At 41.4% G+C, this 20,423-nt stretch overlaps 3 protein-coding genes across 3 annotated transcripts; 1 reads left to right on the top strand and 2 right to left on the bottom strand. All coding sequences in view use genetic code 11, as the record gives it.

Annotated features, from left to right (window-relative positions):
• Nucleotides 1-420: 420 nt before the first annotated feature.
• Nucleotides 421-4,568, bottom strand: EGR_07127 (ORM1-like protein; the record flags this gene model as incomplete). Its single annotated transcript, XM_024496376.1, has 3 exons — nt 421-559; nt 1,404-1,555; nt 4,395-4,568. The coding sequence occupies 3 exons, from the start codon at nt 4,566-4,568 to the stop codon at nt 421-423; spliced, it is 465 nt and encodes a 154-aa protein (XP_024349217.1).
• Nucleotides 4,569-7,130: 2,562 nt separating this feature from the next.
• Nucleotides 7,131-13,744, bottom strand: EGR_07126 (Tubulin-specific chaperone cofactor E-like protein; the record flags this gene model as incomplete). Its single annotated transcript, XM_024496375.1, has 8 exons — nt 7,131-7,397; nt 7,470-7,575; nt 8,230-8,387; nt 9,235-9,604; nt 12,908-13,041; nt 13,119-13,323; nt 13,418-13,556; nt 13,648-13,744. 8 exons carry the CDS (start codon nt 13,742-13,744, stop codon nt 7,131-7,133), a joined length of 1,476 nt encoding a protein of 491 aa, XP_024349216.1.
• A 2,615-nt stretch (nt 13,745-16,359) lies between these two features.
• On the top strand, nt 16,360-19,165 carry EGR_07125 (Transmembrane emp24 domain-containing protein 7; the record flags this gene model as incomplete). The annotated part of the gene is made up of 4 exons (XM_024496374.1): nt 16,360-16,506; nt 16,664-16,792; nt 16,900-17,007; nt 18,899-19,165. The coding sequence occupies 4 exons, from the start codon at nt 16,360-16,362 to the stop codon at nt 19,163-19,165; spliced, it is 651 nt and encodes a 216-aa protein (XP_024349215.1).
• Between the last annotated feature and the right edge of the window lie 1,258 nt (nt 19,166-20,423).

The following is a 20,423-nucleotide window of genomic DNA, read 5'->3' as shown; positions in this document are numbered from 1 at the left end:
GCAAGGCATCAACTCAAACGGAATCGAAAGAGAGCGTCAAACCGCATCACAATCGACTTTTCCATTCTATTTATTGAGGCAAAAAAACTCCGGATATGGTAGCGCTCAATCAAAACAGAAAACTCAAGTGAAAAATCAAATTTAAAAAAGAGAAATTCGCAAGTCTTGTAAGGGGGGAGGACAGACAAAACTGCCCTTTCTGTCAGACAAAAAAGTGGCAATGTAGAAGACAGGGAATGTTGTTGATTAGAGTGCTGGAGGTGGTGATGGTGGTGGTGCTGATCAAACAGGGAAAAACGAATGATGGAAATTGGATATATGCTTGTGTGAGAGAATAAGGAGGAGAATGAGGAGGCGGGGGAGGATGGGGATGAGGAGACAACTTTACTCTCATTTCCTTGTCACAGCGGTGCCACCGCCTCACCACTGATTAATGCCGAATACGCGCACGCGATAGAATTGCGGCAGTTTCGGCAGAATACTCAGCAGAATGAGTGTCGACGCATTGATCACGAAGTGGATTGGATCGTATTGAGTGTAAAAACTGGCCAGAATAAAGCTGGAAGAAAATTAAGCAGACTGTGTGCTCAAAAGTTTCAACACCAAGCGGTCGCCAAGCATGAAGTACCTGAACCTCCCTATGTGAGTGAAGCATACTACTTATTACCCGCCCCTAGAAAATAAGTAGACTGTTATCGGTACCGAGATAGGGAGAAATGACAATGCGCACTACATACTAACGCATGAATTCGTCATTTGGATGAGTGAACCATACTACTTATAAGCGGTTTAGTCAATAATAAGTAGACAAAATGACATAGTGATGCTAACCGATAATTGCGTGCGTGGTAAAGCAACCTAAGAGAAAACAAATTTCGGAGAGGCAAAAATAAAGTTAGCCTTTTTTCCTACGACAACTGTACTGGATTTGAAGTTAGACTTTGTTAAATAGGAATGGAATAGGTAGATTACAGCCGACTTTACTTCCACGGTTGGATGGTGGCTACATCACAGCTCCTTCTTTCTGTGTCAAGCTTAGATCATTTTACCTTCCCAAACACCACATTCCCCAAAAATTGTACTAAAGGTGTGGATAACTAGGAACCAGCACTAGTGGTGATAGCTAGAAAGGCTTGATTGATAGGGTTTCGCCTCATGCTGATAGCCAACTTCAATCAAATCGTGATCAAGCGAATGAGCTAGTTGGTCACATGGCAGGTGGGAGAAGAATCTTAACTGAAAAACGACCAACGCGTCGGCAGGTAATAGTGTGGTATATGGAGGTGTCAGACACACATCCACCTACCATTGCACAGCTTCAAAAAACAAGCTCTAATTAACATGTGATGCTGTTAGGTAGTCAATCGAGAGATCAAAAGGCCGCGATTCGGTGAATGGCTTACATGACAATAGGAACGACAAGAAGAAACTTCTTTGTCGGCGAGTACTGTTCTCCATCGTCAAACTGTTCCCATTGAGTTAGAATCCTTGCTTCGCCCTGATCCAGCGTCTCGTAGGGACTGCCCTTCTCCCAGTGAAGAAGTAGGTAGGTTAACTGTGCAGAGAGGAGACAATTAGGTTACAATTGTAGGAGTAAGAGAAGTATCCGAACCTTTAATCAAGAAAACGAGGCATAAAGAGCATTGCCAGTAAAGAGTGAGAAATGAAGACAGTTTATCACAGGGGACAAAAGAGTAGGAAAGGCTGACACTCTAGAGGGTAGTATAAGCGGATTAGGGATGAATGATTTCGCAGATGGATGGACGGATAAATAGACGTATCATTGCTTCGGTTTGTACCGCATTTTAGCAGGGAGAAGCAAATTAACTTTCATTATCTCCTACGTAAAAAAGCAGTCACGATGGGGATAAAAGGCGCGTAAAAGACGTCTTATCATGATGGCGTAGTGAAGAACGAAGGCAACGATAAATTAGCATGACGTGCAGTATTGTAGCAGTTCAGAGAACTGGGTAAAACACGATTATTCTCATTCACTCTCTCTCACAGTGGCCCAGAAAATTGATAAGTGGGTTACGGGTGCTCAACGCACTTATCGAAGTGACCTCAAATAAGCAAAAGCACTTTTTTCTGTTTCTTTCAGGTGAAAAAGTTAATCTAACCGCTGTTGCCGACTTGTGTGGTGCTAAACCACAAGATCCACTTACATAATATGCTGCAGCATATAGAAAAAGGTATTTAAGCCGTCAGGCCCCAAAGACTGGAGATCAAGAGTTTAAAATAGGATTAGATATGACTGGCTCCTCGCAAACACCAAAACAATAGCACACAGAGGAGTCACACAACCAATAAGAGCAAATCTAAGCAGCAGCTGCTGCCATTGAAACGGTTATGCAACTACCTCAGCAGCACGGTAACATAATGGCGGTTAGAAATGAAGCAGTCTAGATGGAATTAAGACAAAAAGGCTTTTATTAATCGGGCAGGTAGAAGTTCAACACACTTTTGTGAGCATCGTGACTTCAATGACGACGTTATCCACAAGACCAATGTGTAATGCGGTAGTTTTTTGAGGCACCTATGAGCCATGGAAGTGCTATCACCCGGCGATTATCCGCCTAGACCACTGACAACTCACTCTTAAGAAGGGGAAGCACATTCCCAAGATCCACTTTACTAGACAGTTTGACAAGAACTTTGAAGGTGTTCCGACATAATAGTGCATGCCAAAACTGGGTTATCCATGCCATAACATACGGCGAAAATCACAGAACGGAAGGTTTGAGGAAAGTCTTGCAGACATGAAAGATTTTTAAGCATCCAAAATGCCTTTTAAGGGTAAAGTAGGTACTACTGGACGGTGTACGGCGAAAACAAGGATTAATAAACACAGAACAGTTGGTCTCAATGATCCAGGAGGGTATTAATTCAGGGGATTTCGATTGAACAATGTTTTGTAAAGTCACTATTCAATTAATGACATTGGAGAATCGATGTCGACAAATAGACCATAGGACCAATTAAAGGGTTACACGGTGCAATGATGACGACCATAACACCAGAGGAGGGGAAAACAGAAGAGAATACTAACTCAACAAAAAACCAGATTAAAGTGAAGGTAAACTAGATTCCTCCTGATCTGGCAACGACGAGATTAGCTATACCCTCGTGGTTTATTCAATGACGAGAGAACTTTAAGAAGCTTTATGGCCTCTAGTTTGGCAATGACATTGCTCAGTAAATAGCCGTTAGAACCAATAGACGCTACGTAGGTACAGCACATCCCGAGAGCGGTATGATTAAGTAAAAAACCGGGAAAAAATTTGCGTGAAAGCAAGAAAATGCAGAAAACTTAAGGGCAGAAAACATTTGTGGAAGTTAGAATGAAATGGAGAGAAAAACGGGTCCCGAAAATAGTTTTTGCAACAAAATTCTTCAGTAGACAATTCCTCATTGGTCATAAAGATTGTTTAAAACCACTTCCAACTAAGCGGAGATGCAAGAATAAATACTTTAATCCTTTAAAGTACTGATTTAGAGACCACTCAGTCAAATTATAATAAATGATAAATTATAATAATAACAATGACAAATCCTCTTTTCTGCTAGTGACTGTGCAGGATGAAATCAAGCCATTACAACATGCTTCCAGCAATTTTTCCACCAGGGTTTCAAGAGAAAACTGGTCTTCGTTGCCAACAAAAATGCAGTCTATTGAAAGCAAAGCTGTTTAAGAAGCCCAAAATGAATGTAATTATAGCTAAGCCAAGAAATATCCTTATCCGTACAATCAGGCTGAGGTGAAATTGTCCATCCACAACACAATCTTCCCCAAACATAGGACGCAAATTAGTCAAGAACACATCACATACACATGCAACGGGAAGCCGTGTTATCAGCGGCCAAAACGGCACATTCGAGGAAACGTCTCAAAATTCACTGCATAACTAACTTTTCAGTACCTAGCAACTGTTCTTAGCCAGTATACAGGCGAGTAGTCTAGTACGTGGGTAGGGTTTTCAGAGGGAAGATAGTAAACCAGAATCCTGACTGAGGACAGGAGCCTTCAAGAGCTTAAATGAAAAAATCAACACGCACAGAATAATGATTACTCACGCAAAAAATCACCCCACAATCTCTCGCACTATGGTCAAGGAACACTACAAAACTTCACCTGTTTAGAGGAAAACCGAACCAATCAGCGTAAAAGCAAAAACATAACAGGGAGCAGAATTCACAAGAAGCCGATAAAGGGAATCGACGAATGAAGCAACAGTAGACATATGTGCACGTCTTTCCGTTACACCCATGAGCCTGAGACATAAATACCCCCACAGATACCCAAACACGTGAGCAGTCAACAAGTGTGTATCAGAATCTTTAGGAGGAGGAAAGGAGTACTTCCGGCTTTGAGGTGTCTCCAGGGGACGACTTACGACATTATGTAGAGTGCAAGTAAGTGTCCAGACCGAGGCTACGGAAAGAAATGGAATGCAGAGAAGAATGAGGTGGAAACCGGCAATAAGAAGAAGATACGTGATCCAGGTTCCGGTGCTATTAAGATATTCCGATGTGGGGTTTGCTGTGGAGGTTGCAGTTCCAACCTGCATCTATTGGGTGGAACAAAAGGAAAATGGAGTGAGAAGACACAGCAACAGAGAATCTTGGCGTCAAAAACTGTTACATTTACTACGTAAAACAAAAGGTAGCCTGAAATGATTCATTGAAAACTAAGAAAATCTGCGTGGGAAAGGCAGAGGAGTTCCGAGAAGTCCAAAAATGGATTAATCACCTCATTTGAGCATAAAACTTATGAAAGAATTAAGTGCAAGAAAGTGACACACAAGTACTTACTGTTTCTGGAAAACCACCTTCAACTTAGCGCTAAATAGAGGCACGAATTCACAGCAGAAAAAGCAGACCACAAATCAACACAGATCGCGGAAGTACAGAAAACTAGCCAATAAGATGCAAACAAGTAATTCAATGACAGCATTATCAATTGGTCATTTATTGATAAGATGGAATGAATTATTTTAAGCAACTTAACACTATATATCAACAAAAATAAAAGATATTTAGACACTTTAAATTTTAAGCACGCAATATTTTAAATTGGAACATTGTGTATCAATTCTATGTAAGCATCACAACCCAAGATGTGCTAAAACAAAGTTGTTTTAAAGAAAATCACTATTCATATAAAGATGCTTCTAGTTTATTTGCCCTTTTGAATCCTCTGCATCCGGAGTCCATAATCTTTGGTAAAGTATTTTCCACCAAATATCGAAATTACTAACATTTCTGCATCATCCCGAGATTTCCCTGAAGACGGAGGAAGACATAATACTAGAGCAGAATATATGTATTTTGCACAGAGAAGGTATTTGAGCTACTGGCATGACCCGAAGGCCAGCCCACCCGGCGAGGTAAAAATTTCAATTCAAGTGTTGACTTTTAACCGAAACCGAGCGATAAATAACCATCGTATTGCATTTCTACTGAAACTGATGTTAAAACTAAAATATATGATAAAGCTGATGTTGGATTTACGAAAACATTGAGTATTTTTTTAAATAACATAATTGTGTCTGCTAAGTCCTCTGTGAATATAAAATCGGATGTACCCCCAATATTGGTCCACAAAATAAAAGGCTCGTTGCCACGCTCTTCTTAGGGAACATCTCATTCTGCATAGTTTATATTTTTACTCTGACAAGTCGTCTACGGATCTTGTTATTAGCCTAGCGGCCTGGCCTTCGGGACTTCCTTTCATGTGTCAAAAATATCGTCTTTGTAAACTATGTTTCTTCTCCGCCATTAGGAAAGTCTTAGTACGTTACGCGTTGTACTTCAAGCACCACTACAAATTTTTAAAAAGGCCCAAAGTAATAATTTAGTGTTTTGTTATGCTGTATTTTACGACACAGGTCTTGGTGTTTTCAGGCTTTCATAAAAATTGGCATTAATTGTCCTTTACACTTGGGGAAAATTAAGGGTGGCGAATTGCAATTAAAGTGTAGGACGAGGCTTGTAGATCTCCTCTTTTTTGGCCCTTATACTCGTAGAACACCTAGGTTGATCTGATTTCGACATGTTTATTAGGATAAGTAAATGGGGAAAGCAAGTACAAGTTTAGGTGGGTGTGGACACGAAATCATTCTCCGGGTTGCAGGATGTCGACACCTCAGTCACGAGGTTCGACTCGTATGCTTGCTCCTCTCTAAAAGGAACGGTGGGTATTACAAAAGCACTGGTATTCCATTAGCCATAGCAAACGCCCGGAGAGCCTTTCTGTAAGCCAGTACATTTAAGTCTGCATCGAAACCCAGTTTTGGTCTTAACACAATTTGAATTAAACTATTTTCCGCAAATTTCCATCAATAAAAAGCCAAACCTCATATTAGTACTACACGAGAGCACGCAATTTTCAGCTACTGTATACTCTTATAAGTCAATTTAAATTCCGAAAATTGCGGAATGCCAAATTCCGATGTACGAATGAACGAATCCACCTCTTTTAAACAGAATTTGTTTTTTTTTTTCAAATTTCGGTCTGTCATGTCAAGCAGCGCGGCCTTTGGGCGCAGAAATGGTTCTGCATTTTACGAAATGAAAGCCACAAAAATATTTCTTTAAGGGATTGTTACAAGTGCAGGATTTCTGTTTTACTTGATTCGCGTATTAGAAAATCCGGGGCGGTGTCCACACCGGCTGCTTCAAGATCAGTGTGTCGGTTTTACCTTGAGGATTGTTTTACATTGCCAAATTGAAGCTGTCGTGTCTAGTGCATTTTTGCGCTGAAAGAAATAATGATAACAAAGCATTTGTAACAGTCAAAACAATTTTAATTAGCTGCACGTTCTCAAATTGGCTGGTGGGATGATTGACTGTACACTTGACATGTGGGAACAAAACGACCCAATGCAGCCAGAAAACAAGGGGTCTATAATAGGTAACGCATCGGTGAGGCGATCGCGTCTTACTGTTTGTCAAGCTGGTGAGAGCGTAATAAGATGAATGATTCTGGAAGAAAGCAGAATTAATGAGAGGCAGCAAATTCCGATTCTATTCGCTTGCTCGTACACAAAACCATAATCATCTAATCAAATCACATTCAGGTCAGTGTAAATGCGTTCGGTTCAGGCCAGGTCATCTTGAGTCGCGCCAAGTCATGAACGTCGTGTGATTAAGAGGGTGTCTCCCTCGTTGGGATGGTAAGTGTAGAGGAGACGTGCAAGGTGTCGCATTTCCTCGGGTCCCTGAGCCGCCACGATACCCGCATCGAAGTAGACCAGTCGAGTCGCCCTAGCCTCCTGAGCCGAGAGGCCAAAGAGGCTGCACACCTCGTGACGAAGGCGCGCGATTGACTGGCGCAGGCAACAGGAGTGCCACTTCTGGAAGGACGAATATACGCTCCGTGAGCGGATATTTAAGAGCTTTGGAGTGGAAAAATGTACCCACGTTGAAAGGATAGATCGGATAGAGAAATAAAAAAGCACGAAACCCACTTCCTGATCATCGAGTTGAATGCGCAGCCGAACCTTCCTTTTGGGAGAAAGGTTCACAGAAACGAGAGGAGCGACGTAGCCGTGAAGACTCTTCAACTCCCAGAATCTAAAAGGTATTACAGCAATCGGATCTAAAACTCCATCGTCATTACCAAGCCATCCGCCCTCCTCACTTCCACCCATTCCTTCATACAAACATTCAACAGACGACGCAAAAAAAGTAAGTGACAACTATTAAAACAGATCCTCCATTTATCCAGCTTTTTAGTCATTCTTTTATCCATCAAAGCATTCAATCACCCAATCAAGAGCCCACTTGGTTCAACAAACACTCGTCCAACTACTTTTCCTTTTGACAAAAAATCTAACACCTAAGTTATCTCTCATGTCAAACTACTCATCAATGCATCCCAACCGCACATCCCTCAATCAACTGAATTTATCTTGCTGAATAGACGAATAAAGTTGTGCAAGAGCTGCTGCACCACGATCTCCGTGATTCAAATAACCTCGTAGAGGTCTAGTACCCCTTCATCCATTCAAATGATCATTCCATTAACTAGGTCATCCATTCACCTGTCAAATTACTCATGCTTTCATTCGTCGGTGCGTTTTTTAAATCAACTAACCATCCATTCATTCACCCACCAATCTATCCATCCATTCGTACATTCAGTCTTCTCTTCAAGCCAAGAACCAGGTCCAATCCAACAGAACAGTGAAGTACGTAAGTAATGGAACAATCTCACGCAAGACTGACCTTTTCGGTCGCTGTCCCTCGTCCATTTGGCCAAATCGGCGGACAAAATCGCGCTCTGCCCGCTCCCTTTCATCCTCGGTAATGGGTGTGATGTTGTAGGAGGTGAGCGTGGGAATTCGTGAGATTACATCGCAGCGGAAGATCTGCGCATCACAGCCCTTGAAAAAAAGGAAAAAAAAGTGAGGCGCCACCATAACCCATTGGTTGGTAGCATGAAGTACTCAAAGTGCATAGAAATTTGCGATCGTGAATAGTGGCGGATTCACAGACGTCCAGAAAGAGTTTCAAATGACTTTTGAGTTAATTTGCGCACAAAAAGCGCGGTGATAGCAAACCTCAAAGTATGACAGCTGCTAAAAGTTGATGTGCCATCGGGAAAGCATTTGATTGGTTAATTTGAAAGCGACTAGACGAAGAGAAATCGTGACATTAATTTAGGCATGCCAGCGAAATCGGTGGCGGTTTCCAAGGTAAAAAGTTTGTTACTTATAGAAGGAGGCAAAAAAAAAAACAGTGAAACCTGAAGTGTTTCCGCAACCCACCTAATAATTGTGATTTTATTCCAAATTATTTTTTCTATTGGATGGTTTTTAACTAATCGGACACAAGAACTGTACAGAATAGATATATTATCGGTTAAATAGAAAAAAAAAGATTTACAAAATATCAACTGCACCCTCCATATTCTAAGCTCTAGGTATTTAGTATCTTTCCTCAACATTAGCCAATCACTTACGGAGTAGACCAGACAGTTGGGAAATCGAAGAAGGGATCGGAGAGGCTAAGGGTGTAGAATTTTCTACTTTTAGACAGAACTCGGGACCTGGGTCGCTAGCTTCTTCCAGGAAAATTTAGTTCAAAGTGAAGTACGAAATGATTAATTAAAGTGGTGGATCAGAGATGAAGGAAAAAAGAGCAGGTGGATCTGGGATCGATGAATGGAGGTTTGAATGAATGGATGAATCAAAGAAATTGAAAATATATCAGTGAAACCCTATTACCCACCTGGAGTAGAGGTATATCCTTCCCTAATCGCAAAGACTTCAACGCTGGGAACCACTGAGTCAGTGCATCTACACTCTCCCACGCATCAAGCCTTGTCTCCATGAGATTCAAGTCCTCTAGACACGCAAAGGGCGTCTCCTCCTTCCCCTCCAACAATGGTGGAACTACCTGCAGGGGATTCCGTAGAAGCACGAGATGCTGAAGTCGTGGAAAGTGCCCACCAAGACAGCAAACGTCAGACCAAGAGTCTAGACGGTTTTCCGAGAAGTAGAGATGCAGTAGTTGAGGGAAACAGGCGAGAGACTTGGATTGGGTGTCACGAGCGCAGCAGCAGGAGTAGTCATTGAGAGCTGCGTGCAAGGTTGTCAGGCTTTGCAAGGAGGTAAAATGTGGATGATAGAATTGGCAGTTCCCTTGATGCTCCATCAACTATACCACTTATTTAGGTAGTAGTAGGTTATGATGAAGATTAGGTCTTTAAACACTTTTGACATTGACGATGATGCTTATTTGACATACCGAGGATACTACTTAATTAAACAATAGTAGGTAAATAAGTTAGCTGGGGTAATGAACTGCTGCAATATTGGGGAAAACACCTAACGAAGAGGATATGCTGCTTGAGCAACGTTGCTTATTTAGCTGTCAGCAGCAAAAGATGATAGAGTGGGTTTGAGCTACTGAAGCCGAACCAATGTACATCTCGCAAATGTCGCCCAGCCCTTCTGCCTATCCCCCGTACTAAAGCGACTTCAAGACACCTTCCTTTTATGGCTGTTCGAGGGCCACATTGGTGACAGTAGTGACCTAATCTACTCCAAAGGGACAACATCAACTTCGATTTCGCCGCCTAGAGATATGACAGAAGGGGAACCTCTTCAGTAAGTGATCGAACATCCAAATGGGAAAATAACATCAAGAGTTTTACAAATGCTCTACTCACCACTTCCGCATTATATCCGGCAACGAAGAGGTACTGGATATGAATGCATTTAAAGGCAAATGAAACACGAATGTACAATGTCCGCCGATATGGGGAGGGGGGAAGAATAACCTAGATAAGCAGTTTGGCAGCACTGAGACAACAAGGAGTCAAAGAGGAGGAGGAGGAGGGGAGGTAGAACCTGAATGTAGCCAAAATGAGGCTAACTTATTCCTCAAGGGAAATAATTGTGTGAAGAACGGTTGAAAGGGGACAGGAACTCTCCACAGAACACCATTTAGCCGCAAACCATTGCCCAGACTGGGTGGCTTCTCATTCTGAGACCTACGCAGAAGACATTCCGCCAAATCGCGCACTAATAGGTTTTGCTTCTTGGGTTACAATATCAAGTGATTTCACCGATTAGACGAGAAAGGTGACCAACTCGCCTCCTACCCGTTGGCTGGCTATTAATTCACTACCAATGGATAGGTGGACAATGCTACTCACGCGGAATTCAGCGACACCTTGACAACGCTGACATTGCAAACAGTATTTATTACCGATTTCATAAACCAGACCAATTTAAGGTAAGTTCATGAAAGTATATCTACTAAAGAAATAGTATATACTATTCGTAAGACGTGCCTTTTTCCGATACCGATGCAGTATCCAAACATAACCATGTCCTTAAAGGGTCTTCCTTCACCTCCCTCCTCCCCCCTCCTTACCGTGGGAATAGACGTACACGGAAAAAGTTCAAACCGAGTTGAAGTACACTTGACGACTTAGAAAAAAGTGGAAATAAACAACAACAAAAACAACAAAAATCGTGGGTTCAAGGCCGTCACCAGTAGAAAATTTACGTTCTGACTAGAAATGAGGGAAACGGGAGAGGGGGGAGACGGTGAATAAAAATATATGTAGTTCAGGATCACAGCAACTTTGTTTACGGACTCTTCTGGGGCCTCTGGAGCTCCCATATTCTTCAGAAAAAAAACACCGCACGATGTCGGAGGCGGTAGTAATCCAACTTAGTCAAATATCCACGAAACAGGTCTGAAACTGCGGGAACTCACAATAGAAGGGTTAGCTAGGCCATGTCAATTTTTGGTAGCCACTTCAGTCTTAAGTTCTACAGGAAAGAACTTAATACCTAAAACCGAAAACCTCCTCTAAGAAAGAAGCACGATATCTGTGTGGTAAACCGTACATTATTAAGCAGCCTGGGAGTACTATAATGAGGGTGAATTAGAAAGGAAGAGTGAAATCAGAATCTTCACTTTATGAAGCTACTTTGAGGCAAAAAAGGGTGCATGGATACCATTGCCCAGCTCTAAGAACTAAAGAGCCATTGAAGTCTCCCATTTCAATTCACAAGATCAAGGTCGTGAACCCATTGGGGTAGACAATCAACAAATGATAATCGTCCATTTAAGAGGGGTAATTACGACAAACGCCGAGTGTTGAGCTCAAAAAGGAGGAAACTTCCTTTATCGTAAGGAACCAAGTTTGTGAACGCACAATGGTAAGTCTACGGAAGTGATATCAGGCTTTGGTAAGCTAACCTAATGCCGTGCTCTCAAATATGGCCCTCTTTATGCTTCTTTAAGACAAGAAGCACTGAGGACTGTCATCCAACCTTCTTCTCAGTGCTGTTTGCCTCACACAGGAAGCCTATTGGCTGGGCGTAACGTAAGCGAAGTGACTACGGGGAGCAGAAGACTCAGAAGTCGTCAGTGAAACAGCATTTGTTTCAATGATGTACTTAACAACGCGGGCTCACAAGTCACCATCACACAGCTCATCTGTACCGAAACAATAAACCCCTCTCTACATTCAGAGGTGACTCGTAGGGTTAGGCAGCATGAGAACAAAGCTGTAAGCAACTGGTTGATCAGCTGTCCACCAAGGTTACGCATGAATAGGAGAAAACACGGATGCACATATTTTTCCCCCACCTCATTGATGAATAGCCGAGGCCGCCTTGGATGACTTCCTTTCCGCTCATAAGCGTTACACGATTTAAAAAAACATCGTCACGTAAGGCGAAAAGGGCGGGACTAAGCAATTCATGTGGAAAGGAAGAGAAAGAAAAGGCGTAGGAATTGAGATAATTAGTTCAAAGCCTCAACCCTTCCCCTCACCGCTTCTAACTTAGTCTCTCAGGCTAATTGAGGGGTGGACAAGACACTGCCACTTCCCATATGAATAACTGGCTGACGGATGGTGTGTTTACGTGCAGAGAGCGCCAATTCATCCACATGGGTTTTGGTAATGTAGATAAGGTTCTACCCCTCCCACTCACCCCCCAAACACTTTAATCTCTTTACAAATGAAGTAAAAGGGGCTGCACTACTCCTGTAGTAGCTGGGTTTACAAGTTTGCACTAAAATAACTTCGAAATTTTTCATCTCAAACAATAATAAAAGTCCATTTTATTCATCGGTAGGTGAACCTAGACGCCCAAAACTATTCAACTGCACGTTTAACTAGGGTTCGTATTGTTATAGGGATTTAATAACAGGTCACAAGGCAAGGAGTTTTAAGGAACGTCTTCCACGACAGCATTTATCGTAGTGATTTTTGAAACCACAAAAAATATCAACTTCCATTCTATTACTACGCCTTTTGGCGCAATGAAACAGTACCCTCTGAATATCGCATCAAAATAAAGTAAGCTATGACAGCAATCTTACCAAAAGCAAAAAACTTCATATTAATCTGTAAAAAAACAGGCAAAAGACGTACTTGGGAAGGTAATTCAACAGAAGAAGGACTCTTTTCCAGGGAACTCGTGTAGAATTTAGTAAGAGTGTGTTCAAGTGGTATGAAAGGCAGGATGTGGATAAGTCCGGCGCTTCGAGGATTTGTTTATCATGTGCCTAAAACGAAATAGCGATGTAAATTGGACATGGGAGGGAAAAGAGCCTACAGTAGAAGGGAAAAAACAGGAACGCACTACCAAATCATTTCTCTCCTCCTCACAGAAGGAAATTTCATCAAGTAAATTGATGCCAACGTTGTCAGAATTGCTGTGTTGGGAGTTGATAGCAATATCTGAAGGAAATGAAGAGGAAGGCGTAGGGAATTCGGCTTTCCGGACTGTTACTTCATCAATTTCTCCGGTTTCGCAGAAGAGTGTGGAAAATTGCAAAGGATTGTAGCTTAAATTAAGTGATTGAAGATTTGAGGAACACTCCAAAAGAGCAAAGACCTGAAGGGAAATGAAGAAAATAATCGAAGCGACTTGCATCTGACCAGAAACGAATACGATTGGTCGATATATCCAACTCTCGAACGTTGTCAAAAATATGGATCATCTCCTTAGGATCGCCTATACTGGTGATTTCCAGATGATCCAATGCAATTTCGCGTGTGCAAATTGAAGGAGCTCCACCTGTAAGGTTTCATTTAAAATAAAGTAAGCAGTGGGGATTATATTGTAAAAATGTTATTCACATTGTTGCACAAAAAATCCGCAGAAGCACCTGCGCGTGGAGTCAATTTCAGTTTACATTCTGGTGTGATTTCGTCAGAAACCAGAGCTTTGAACTTGCGTTGGAGTGCTTCAACCAGGGTTGTCATTGGGTACAAAATCACAGGTGGCGCGTCAAACCACCTAAATTACCACCTGCGACCTAAAGTATGCTTGCATGAAACATCTAGCTCGAACAAACACAGTTTAAAATTGCCATTGCAAAAGTGCAAAAATGCAGAATAACAGATGTTTAAAAATTAGACATGATGGAAAGGTAAGACGAAAATATTGTGAGACTACAAATATCGTCACCTAACGCAAAAACGGAGTACGGTAACGATTATTTGTGCTGAAAATATTGACTTTTGACAAACAGTTTGTATGTGCTTTGACCCCGATGCCAAAAAAGGCTAATTAAGAAAGTGCATTCTATTAATATCTTAATAAAGTATTGGGTTTTAGTGTTCTAGACTTCACATTAAGTTATAATGTGCCGCAAATACTAATTATATATATAACGATTGTAGGAGACAAAAGCAATTCTTGATTAATTAAAAGCAAGACTCTGGGATACCCAAATCTCTTCATACAGAGGTGGGAAGCATCGGCAATATCACAGAATATACTATTGACACAGTTCAAGTGGGACAGCGACTATCGTGGCTTGAATGCCCTGCTGTTCGGGGGAAGCGCAACCTCCGTAGGCCTAAGCGCCAGCATAGTCAAATTTAGAAACAAACAAGGTGTCTGGCAATTTTAAGTCCCTTATGCTACCAAATAATAGATGTTTCGAAAGAGTTTTGTGGACTACTGGAATTTATTGAAATCCTTTACTGTACTTGGAAGCCTTTGTATGTTGTATTTAAATCCCCAAACTGGGTTGGTATTTGATCCATCCCTATATCACGAAACATTGATAAGTAATAAACACTGCATTTAGTTTCACACGCACTTAAGATGCCAAGATCTACACCTTTGCTCGGCTACATGATTTCTGAGCCGTGCCTGTAGTTGTAATACATACACTTCAAATATACCCAATTTTGATGGGAAGCGCACAGTGGCCTCTAGTCTTGTAACAAAGTCGTCGCTAGATTTCCTCAATGCAAATTCAAATCAAATCAAATCAAATTTCCCTAAACCCGTTCACGCTCCATTAATGATTATCTAGTCGTTCACATGATTAAATGACTAGAGGAAAAAGAGCTGAGCTAGGAAAGTGCAACTGTATACTTTTAGTCCTACTGTACATCAGCAACACAATTTCTGGCAAAAATACTGCAGAACTCAATTGTTTAGCTCATCTACCGCGCTTGGTAAAGGATAAATTAGGTTTTCATCACTGTTCCTGGGCTGGGCAGACTGCCTTTAGACCATGCCAATAGGCCCCATGCTCGTCTGCAAGTCGACAAAATATACCAAGCATGGGTATTAGACCTTTTTCTATCTCCAGAAATGACTCAAGCAGGCACACCAAGATCACTTTTAATTTCATGAAAAACATAAGGTGCTTCATTTTGAGGCACTTTAACTTTGATTTTGTGTACTAATTATTAGGCATAAGAAGGGCATCTGCTGCTGGTGGAAGTGCGTGAAGATTTGGCAGAAGAACTGTGTATGACGTCTACATTTCAGTCACGTGTAATGCAGTACCATTATTAACAACTAAAGCAGCACTGGCAGTGAACCACTTGAAAAACAAATTCGTTATAAAGGTGTTAAAATGCCCAAATATAAAAGTACTTAATTAAGCACGCGTTACCTCTTCCAGTTATCTACTGTTGATCTAAGACGTACATAGATATGACCGGACAGAACAAAGTAAAAAAGGTAAGTAGGAGAAGTAGGTGCCAAGCCCTTCCCCCTGTCATTTTAAACGATTCTCTTCTAGACCAGTGTTCTAACAGCTAGCAAAGGGCATACAAGATAGCCATTGCATTGCCTTTAAAGATGCCAAACAAAAGGTTTTATGTCTAGGGTAATGGTTAAAAAACTCACTGATTTGGGGCTAATAATTCTCTCAGATGCTCGCTAATTCGATACCTAAAGCGGCTGATTTGTTGTTTTTTTGTTTTAAGGCTCCGGCAGCGCTGTGATGGTTTGGAGGCCAGAAAATTAGCCTGGCCTTAAAAATACAAGTCCCCGTAATGCTTTGACGGTTTGTTTATCTATTCGTTTAGCTTGCACTGGAAAATTACTTTCCCTCAAATTGTAGTTTTGCCAGCATTCACACCTCCCAGTCCATCCTTTTAGCTATACATCAATCCTCTTATATCAAAATTGAATTTGCTACTAGATAACTGTGACTTCTCACAACTGTGGAAGATGCTTGCGCCACCAATTAATTTGAATTACATCGAAATAGCTTTCCTGGGTTTCTGAAAATGAGCTATGTAATACGTAAGGGATGGTTGCAATTTCACCAATAAAAAATTGAATCTTGGCAACCAATGAAAGTCTTTAGTGCAGTCAGAAAATAATAATCAATGTTTGCTTGAAACCTGAAAACTTGCCGACAATTGCCATAGACAGCCTAATTATTAAAAACTAAAACTGGTATTTCCCCATAGTAGGGTTTTGTAATTTTTTGCATAATTCGAAAAGTGGGAAACTAAGCTTTAAAACTGTTTAACTGTTTACTGCCGTGCCTCCTGTTACTAACACAATTTGATCGACCAATTAAATTCTGTTGCAGGACTTTCAAGTTGCGTGGACTGACGTGATGCGGTGTGTCCTATATTCCATCGCATCATTACTTCTCTTAGGCCTTGTCGAGTCATCATCATTTACCTTCGAGCTTCCGGATGGCGAGACTCGTTGCTTCTACGCTGTCCTTAAGCAGGATGAACGCACCACAGTTGAATTTCAGGTAATTATAAATCAATTGCATTTTAACTGCATATTTCGTTTTATGTATTTTGGGGTGTTGTTCTGCCAAGCTATTCAGCTGCACTGTTTTGTGCTATTTTAAATCATCTCGAGATTTTTGGGCTATTAGAGATACTCTTTTCGTCTCTGATTTTCAGGTTACATCTGGCGGGAATTTTGATATTGACGTAACGCTTCGAGATCCCACAACAAACCCAGTAAAGGTTCTCCAACGTGAGCAATACGACTACTTTGATTACACCGCCAGAATGGAGGGAGAACACGAGGTACGTTCATAATTCGCCATGTTTATTATCTGGTTCTTTTTTTCTCCGTTTTAACTAGTTTTTGCCAAAATTGTTGTTGTGATTCCTAATTATTGTATCGCTTTCAGCTATGCTTTAGTAACGAGTTCTCATCGGTCACCCACAAAGTAGTCTACATGAATTGGGACTTGGAGTCGGAGAAGGCGGATCCACTTGGAGATGCACCAGTGAACATGGTGAGTTTTTTCTTCTCACTTTTGTGCTCCCTCACTCCCTGCTTTTTAGCATTATGCCCTCGTGCATGTGCGTGGGCGCGTGCGATATGAGTCGGTGAACTCTGACAAGCTTGTCTGATATCACATCTGTTATTAGCGCTGACAAGAATGCATTGTGCCATATCCTAAATTCGTGTTTGTGGATATTTTTCCGCCCACTTGTATTTCAACTTTAAGTTAAATGTGGTATCCAAATTATACATAAGCCACTAAAGTGAAGCATTTACCTGGTAGTACCACCAGTTATTTGCGCAAATTTAAGATGTGAGTGATATTGTATACAGATATTTTTGCTTGAATGATTAGTGAATAACGTCTGAAAACGATAGGCAAGTATTAGGGGTGTGATATTTGTCTCTGTACCATTCTTTTTAATTGTGCTTTATACTTGTTCATTTTGCCAATTATCTACCTCAATATCCTCCTATAAATCTACCCACCATTTGGTTATCTTCTTCATAAAATCATTAGTTAATCTACCCCCTAACTGTCCGCTTACCTTGGATCCATCTCTTTTTCTATCTCTTGCTTTTGAAGGCTCTTTCCGTCCTTACCAGTTCATGTATTTGCCTACCTCTTCACACGTTTTTTTTTTGCCCAGTCATCGGTCCATCTGTCCCTCTACCCAACCTAGATATTATTTCTTGATCCGTTTTTCAATCTAGCAGCTATCTTATTCATATCTTCTAGTCTTCCAGCTACTATGTGGAAATATTGTCTACTTGAGTCACCTCGTCATCGTACGCACATTTGATTAAGGCTTAAAAACACTATGCTGGCAGGCATAAAGTACTTTTCGGAATGGTGTGTGGAAGCGCAGGACCCATAGTGATACATTCACACGTGATAAGATGAAAAACCATGTATATTGTCCAAATAATTCCTTAATCTCCATGAGTAAACAATAAAGGTATATGCTGATCTTAAAAACCAAAAACTGGTCAATCGGCAGTTCATCTAAACTTACCTACTCCACACTCAGTAACCCGTTCATTTGTTAGTTAGCTAATCCGGCTGGCATTAGATTTAAATGTGCTTCAGTCCTTCCAATTCATTTATATCTCTCACTCTCCAAGCGCTGTTATTCAAATGCAAATATGAAAGGTCAGAGAGAGTTGGAAGAGACTTTTTGTGATATTCCAGGCATTGAAAGTTTCTACCCCCACCATTTTTCTTCGTATAGGCCTAAAATGAAAAATATGAAGTAGCTTAAGGTTAAGACGGGGTGACTCTTCTGGTGTTTAACCAAATTATTGTTGGTTGCTTTATGCTCTTCAGACTGCAATGGGCGACACTTGTCAGCCATTCCTCCTGCTGTCCGTCTACGCCGTCATTAAGCTATTGTGGTTATTCACTCCCTCATTTCGGTGCTTGATTCTTCCATTCATTCAACTAGTCGTTCCTAGGGTTCTGTGCAGTTTCGTGTGAATAATGTATTGATCATGTTAAATCCATCCATCCATCAATTCACCCACCCATCCATTCATTTAGTCAATTAGGGTCACAGGTCATTTTAGGGGTTGGAAGTTGTATGGTTCTGCCCTCCGCTCACTTATTCACCAATTTGTGTCTTCGTTCCTTCATCGTTAAACCATGTATTCCTCCTCGATTAGTTCATTCACTCATTGTTTCGTTTCGTATCCATCTGTCGGTATATCTTTCTATTCTTTTTACCCACCACCTATTTATCTACTCAGTAAACTCTGATTGATAAGTTCATTCGGAGTCTCTTCGCATTTATACCTCTACTGGTTGATCTGTCCAAGTATTAATGATTCCTGCATCTTTTACTCCTGTACCATTGACCAAACTATCTTCTATTGATGTGTGTATCCGTTTGTGTGTGGTACAGGTGGACAGCATAATATACACCATCCATGAAAACCTCAGAAACGCTGCAGCAGCGCAGACAAGGGTGCGTCTGCAGGAGGCCACCTCGCGCAGTTTCGTAGAGGCACTGAATGAACGTGTCACCTGGGGCTCCCTCATCCACGTTGCTGTCATCCTCTTTGTCGCTGTGGGTCAAGTCTACCTCCTTCGCTCCCTCTTCAACTCACCTTCCAGTGCTGCTGCTGCTCTTCCCAGTCGGAATAGGATTATTCCCACTGTGGGTTACTGATGTGTGTTTGTACTGTCATTTCCTACTGTGCCTTGCATAATTCAAAATCTGGTTTTTTGGAACAGTGAATTAAGAGTGTTACAGTTGATTGCCATGACTTTATTCCTATTGGACGCCTTCAAGGTCAGAGTGGTGAAGACCCTTGATTAATGCAATCTTATCCCTTTTCTTAATTTGTACCATTTATTCTCGGGGCCTTTTTTGTACCCCTCAACTGTGTTATCTCTGATCCTATTGAGTGGTTCAAAAGTTGGAGTGGTTGAGGTTCTCTCCTACTGGTTATTTCAGGACCGTTGATTCCTGATTTGGTTGTAAACACGTTACGAATCAAGATGTTCCTTACCTTACCTACAATGGAAGCTGCGGATGGGGTCTACATCGAGGATGAATTTTCTTCGCAATTGATTTCTTCTTTGCTGTATTTTTAGAGTCAAGAATGACTAGCCAGTCAAGCTGGAGTAGCAAGTGAACGGGTTGTTCTCTAATGTCGCAAGAGGTGTTGCGTTTGAGATGTTTATTCTTAGTCGGCACTCTCGTGGGTGTTTCCAAGATCACTGATTTAAAAAATTGATATAGCGCAAATTTTTCTCAATTTTGTACTGATAAGCTTTTTTTACCATTTAATCCGCCTCTTCTAAGCCTTCAAGACGATGTTGGTCAGTGGTGGGGATTTTCCATCATTTACCCTTTCTCGAATCGCCAATTTGTTAGTTAGTTTTGTCTATCCAACTCCGAATTCTATCAATGAGTGAAAGATTATGAGGCAACACGCAATTCGAGTAGTCGTGTTGGTTGTAACAGCCCTTCAGCTGGGAGCCTCCGTCAATTTAACTCTCCGCAGCAGTTTTCCTCTTTCGTGATAACTTCGAGATACATTTAGACGTCGACCTTCTATGAAGTACCGGGGGAGACCGGCTCGCAGTACAGCAGCACCTCCCAAAGAGAGCATGCACACACGCGCGCATGAATGTAGACTAGGGGCAGGTCCCCATGCCAACTGAACAGCTAAAAATTGAACACATCCACACGATTCCCTTGGCACTCCTATTACAATCTCAACAAAAGAAGTGGTTTACGGGGTGAGCTTGTGAGAATTTGGAGCTCTGGATGTGGGGAAGGCCCTTTGTGTTGCCCTCAGAATAATGGTTTCATCTTAGTGGTTGCTTTAGAGTTGTTAAGGCTCCAAAATAATGGTGATGTGGCAATCTTGTGGTGTGTTATAGAGTGGTGTTTCTAGACTCTCCATTCCTAATAGTTA

Source organism: Echinococcus granulosus (assembly GCF_000524195.1).
Source record: "Echinococcus granulosus chromosome Unknown EG_S00070, whole genome shotgun sequence".
NCBI classification, from domain to species: domain Eukaryota; kingdom Metazoa; phylum Platyhelminthes; class Cestoda; order Cyclophyllidea; family Taeniidae; genus Echinococcus; species Echinococcus granulosus.
This window is presented reverse-complemented; position numbering and strand designations above follow the sequence as displayed.